Source organism: Pygocentrus nattereri, chromosome 3, assembly GCF_015220715.1.
Source record: "Pygocentrus nattereri isolate fPygNat1 chromosome 3, fPygNat1.pri, whole genome shotgun sequence".
NCBI classification, from domain to species: domain Eukaryota; kingdom Metazoa; phylum Chordata; class Actinopteri; order Characiformes; family Serrasalmidae; genus Pygocentrus; species Pygocentrus nattereri.
Genome location: NC_051213.1, coordinates 1,775,499 through 1,781,213, shown reverse-complemented (window position 1 = coordinate 1,781,213; position 5,715 = coordinate 1,775,499). Strand labels below are relative to the sequence as shown.

The window sequence follows — 5,715 nt, the reverse complement described above, 5'->3', positions numbered from 1 at the left end:
GCTTTTTATTAACCCAAAAATGCATATTATGCATATTATATCGGCAGTATTGTTTTCTTCCCCTGTAACTGAGCTCATTGTAGTCAAACCACCCTCACTGGGGGTCACTGGGGGTCCCTTGGTGCTGACTTTTAGAGTGGAGCTTTAAACTGGACCTGAAGAGATGGATGGATCCTTCTCTATTTACTCAGCACATTTCCATACATGCGGTCAGTCAGTCACACTATCACATAAGGTGTAGCTCCTGCAGAAGAGGAACTATAAGGCTATGTAAAGCAGAGACTGGGAGGGAGAAGTTCTGCATCTTCAGCTGCACATCTCGCCCTCACGTTTGGTCTCTAGCTCCCCCAGATCCCAAGGTAACTACTGTTTTATTACTTGATTTATTACTAATCTAAACTACTAAATTGCTTCCAAGCTACACTCATTCTGTCCTCAGGCTTCTCCAGATTCTAATCAGCATATCTACTTGTAGTCATGGGCATATAATTATATATATTATCTGGCATTACTATTATTAATAATAGTACTGCTACAGCTACTATTATAACTACTAATACTACTAAGATATTTCCACAACTGCTGCTATTACTAGTCCTGCTACTAGTACTAATAAGCTGGCAGTACTACAGTTGCTAGTAGTACTATTAAGCTACATATTTCTACTACTATGGTACGACTATTTCTGCTAAGAGTAATGCTACTAGTACTACTACTAGTACTATGAAGGAACAATGACTACTACTACTGTTAAGTTATTATTTCTAGTACTACGGTACTACTACTACTGCTTCTAGTACTACTAGTAGTACAATTACCACTATCACTAGTCATGTTACCAGTAAACTACTACTAGTATTATTAAAGTACTACAACTACTGCTACTAAAAGTACTACTACTAGTACTCTGAAGGTACAATGACTACCACTACTGTTAAGTTACAATTTCTAGTACTAAGGTACTACTACTACTGCTTCTAGTATTACTAGTAGTACAATTACTACTATTACTAGTCCTGTTACTAGTTGACTTTGACTACTACCACAAGTACTATTAAGGTACTACTACTTGTACTAGTGCCAATAAAGTGATGCCCTTCTCCTATTATGGTACTTCTACTTCTGCTAATATAATACTACTACTAGTACTACAGATGTATGATGACTACTTTTTCTATCACTTGTACTGCTACTAGTACTATTAACAGGTACTAAGGTACTACTACTACTACTATTGCTACTAGTACTATTAGTAGTGGCAGTACTACTTATTCAATTACCATTATCACTAGTCATGTTACCAGTAGACTACTACTAGTATTATTAAAATACTACAACTACTACTACTAAAAGTACTGCTAATAGTACTATGAATGTACAATTACCAGTACTGCTATTACTGCTGTTAAGTTATTTCTAGTACAAACGTGGTACTACTTCTGATAATAGTGATACTACAACTAGTACTACAAAGGTATGATGACTACTACTTCTATTACTAGTACTGCTACTACTACTACTATTAAGTTACTATTTCTGGTAATAAGTTACTACTACTACTGCTACTAGTACTATTACTACTATTTTTCCAATTACCACTATTAATAGACTACAACTACTAGTATTATTACAGTACTACTACTAGTACTGGAACTAATAAGTTGGAGCCACTACAATTACTACTACTACTGCTAGTCCTAATATGGTACTACTACTTCTGCTAATAGTAATACTACTACTAGTCCTACAAAGGTATGATGACTACTACTTTTGTTACTAGTACTGCTATTAGTACTATTAAGTGGTACTAAGGTACTGCGTCCACTACTACTACTAGTACTATTACCACTAGCAGTACTACATATATAATTACCACTGTGACCGTTAGTACTAAGGCACACTATTACTTATTCTACCAAACTACTGACCTCTACTGACCTCTTTCAGAATGGACAAGATAAAGTTTACCCCATCGGCGCTGACCAGTACCCGTGGCGCCCTGCACATGCTGCAGGTGATCATGTGTGTGCTGACCTTCATAGTGAGCTCCATCTGGAGTCAGCCGAACCACACCTATTGGGTCTACTGCATGGTGATTTGGGCCTTGTGTCCACTCCTGACCCTCTTCATCACGGTGATAGAAATGCTGCTCATCCACAAGCTCATCCTGTACATGTGCATGGACTGGGACGACTTCACCACCGGCATGGCCATGATGTCCTCTCTGACCACGTTTTCCTGCGCCGTCATTTATGGCAACTTCTACGCCCGCAGGAGGCTCATTTGGGGTTGGGGGGTGACCATTCTGGCGGTCATCTCCTCCTTGCTCTACTGCATCGAAACCTTCCGGGACAAGCGGGATGCCACTCGATCGGCCACTTACGTTGCGGCGCTTCCGGGCTTCCTGAAGATCCTGGAGGCCTTCGTCAGCTGCATTATTTTCGTCTCTCTGATCGGCTACGTCGGGAAGCCGGCGCTGCAGTGGTGCATCGTGGCCTATGCCATCCCATTTCCAATAATCCCCATCATCATCATCACCAACATCATGACCAAGCTGAAGAAGTGCCTGCCGTTCAGCATTGACAAGCTGGTCATCATCTTCCTGGTCATCTCGGTGCTGCTGTACGCCTCCGCCGCCATCCTCTGGCCGATCTACAGCTTCCGGGACAACCCGAAGCCCAAGGACTGTCCAGGAAACAGCTGCATCTGGAGCATCCAGTTCATCGTCACCTTTATGACCTACGTCAACTTGCTCCTCTTCATCCTCGACCTCGTCTTCACCTGCCTGGGCATCTGCGGCTTCAAACGGTCTTGAAATGTACGCTCACCACACAGTGAGCATGGCGTTTCAGTCACAGATGTATGGCTCTAGATATATCTAGAATAATATGTAGAAACCTATACAGTACTTTATCTAACCGTGTAAGTCTTTATGTATAGTCTTGTAAGTTATTATATACGTCAGCGCTAAAGCACCATCATTTTCTCTGGTTACATATAGTCCTGTATATAGTCCCCCATATACCCCCCCCCCCCCCCCCATAAATTGTGGCCTGTATAAAAGTTACATTTTATGTTTGTTGTTTTCCCAATAAGTTAAGTTGAGTGTAAAGAAAGTGCAGAAAAAATGTCATATTTTAGTTCTCCGTTGAGAGTTTATTCACTTTTTTCAAATTCAAAAATGTCATTTGACTGGCCGTCATCAGACTTTTCACACGACTGAAAACGAGTTTTATCTATTTTACTGACTGCACTGTTTGTAGTTTGTCATTTTTTTCTTTTTGTTGCTTTTTTTTCTGTAATAAATTGAATTGAATAGAATAGGAATTACACAAACTTTACACACACCTTACACAGACTACACACACACTTTACACACACTGTACACACACTGAACATACATTTTACACACACTGTATACACAATTTACACACACTGAACACACTTTACACACCTTATGCAGACTTCACACACACACACACACCTTACACAGACTTCACACACACACACACGGTACACACACACACTACACACAATTCACACACACTTTACACACACATTACACACACTCCACACATTAAACATAGTTTATAAGTACTTTTCAATACAGGGCGGCTTTCCTGATTAGATCTTTTGTTACGTACTGTCAAAACATAATAAAACATAATAAATAAATATTAAAACTCTGCTTGCTTAAATATCACTAAATAACAATTAGTTTAAATCCTTTTACCCAGTGTGTTCATTGTTTCCAAGAAAATGTCAAACACGTTTGAGTATAGCTTTTATTATTATTGTTATTATTATTATTATTATTGCTAATTATTACTAATTTGTTGTTATCATAGCCTCTGCACTCTGAAAAGAGATGCTGCTTTAAAGGTTCTTTAGCAAAGAAAATGGTTCTATATAGAACCACGAGTATTCAAAGAACCCTTAGCATGATTAAAGGGTTCTTTGCATCAGAAAAGGGTTCTTCAAACTGATGGAGAATGTGATGGTTCTACATGGAAACACCATTTAAAAGGGTTCTATATAGCTCCCAAAAGGGTTCTTCTATCTTGACACTCTGACAATAAAAGAACCCTTTGTCTTTTGCTGCCACTGACAGTCAACAGAGCAGTGTTTACTCAGAGAGATAGCAAAATTACACGTTCTGATGACTTTGCAATTCTAATATAAAGCCGAGCCCCTAGGCCTGCAGACTGCTTCTACAGACGTTACTGAAAGAATGGGTCGCTCTCAGGAGCTCAGTGAATTCCAGCGTGGTGCCGTGATCGGACGCCACCTGTGCAATCCGATGGATGAGTCTGGGTTTGACGGTTGCCAGGAGACGGTACTTGTCTGACTGCATTGTGCCGAGTGTAAAGTTTGGTGGGGGGGGGGTCATGGTGTGGGGTTGTTTTTCAGGATTTGGGCTCGGCCCCTTAGTTCCAGTGAAAGGAGCTCTTAAAGCTTCAGCACCCAAATTTGAGGGAACAGTTTGGGGACGGCCCCTTCCTGCTCCAACATGACTGACCACCAGTGCACAAAGCAGGTCCATAAAGACGCGGATGAGCCAGTTTGGTGTGGAAGAACTTGACTGGCCTGCACAGAGTCCTGACCTCAACCCTATAGAACACCTTTGGGATGAATTAGAGCGGAGACTGTGAGCCAGGCCTTCTCGTCCAGCATCAGTGTCTGACCTCACAAATGTGCTTCTGGAAGAACGGTCAAAAATTCCCATAAACACTCCTAACCCTTGCGGAAAGCCTTCCCAGAAGAGTTGAAGCTGTTATAGCTGCAAAGGGTGGGCCGACATCACATTAAACCCTATGGATTAAGAATGGGATGTCACTCAAGTTCATACACGTGTGAAGCCAGCAAATACAGTAGGAAGTATAGTGTATGTGAGGAATAGCTCATAACTGAATACTGAAAAATGAAAGCTACACAACCAGGGCAGCCCAACATTTTCTAAACCACTACAGGAACATATTCATTTTTCTCTGCTTTTATAAATGCTCAAAAGCTTATTTATATCACAGCCTGTGCAGTTCTTCTCTCTTATTTTACATTGTTCAACAAAAACTCACTGCAAAGTTTAACCTGAACGGTCAATGGCCGGTCAATTTATCACACTCACGCACTCACATTTTTTGGGTAAAAAGGCGAATTATACTTAAACTGGTTTTTCAAAAACTTCCCCACAATTCATGATAACAGAAACATTCAGAGAGGGTTTGGTATGAAATGGTTCAGATATCTTTACAGTGGTGGTGATAGGAACCAGGGGTCACCATGACTCCTGACACAAGTCTTCTGAGTTTTTAAGGAATGTTGATGATGGAAAATAGTGGACAGAGGTGGACGTCTGGTTCCTATCACCACCACTGTGAAAATTTCTGACTCTGTAAGTTTATCTCACAATGCTGCAGACGGTTTCTTAGGTGTTTCTAAGCCATTGCTGTGGTAAGCTGGGTAGCTGCTGTGGTGTTGCTAGGCCACTGTCATTTTAGCAGCACTTCAGCAACCATTCAGTATGCCAGGGCAATGGCCAAACAACACCTAAGCAACCACCTGTAGATGTTTCTAATAAAGTGGCCAGTTAGTGGAAGTACATGTTAGGTGTTTCTAATAAAGTAGCAGGCTGGGATAGCCTCCAACACCTTAGCAACCATTTAACACTGTCCAAGCAATGCCACAATGACCTGGAACACCATAGCAACATTGTAG

General features: G+C 41.0%; 1 protein-coding gene across 1 annotated transcript; it reads left to right on the top strand.

Moving 5' to 3' along the window:
* Nucleotides 1–276: 276 nt before the first annotated feature.
* LOC108414030 (myeloid-associated differentiation marker-like protein 2) lies at nucleotides 277–3,024 on the top strand. Its single transcript, XM_017686792.1, has 2 exons — nucleotides 277–359; nucleotides 1,948–3,024. Exon 2 carries the CDS (start codon nucleotides 1,949–1,951, stop codon nucleotides 2,813–2,815), a length of 867 nt encoding a protein of 288 aa, XP_017542281.1. The 5' UTR covers nucleotides 277–359; nucleotide 1,948; the 3' UTR covers nucleotides 2,816–3,024.
* Nucleotides 3,025–5,715: the final 2,691 nt, after the last annotated feature.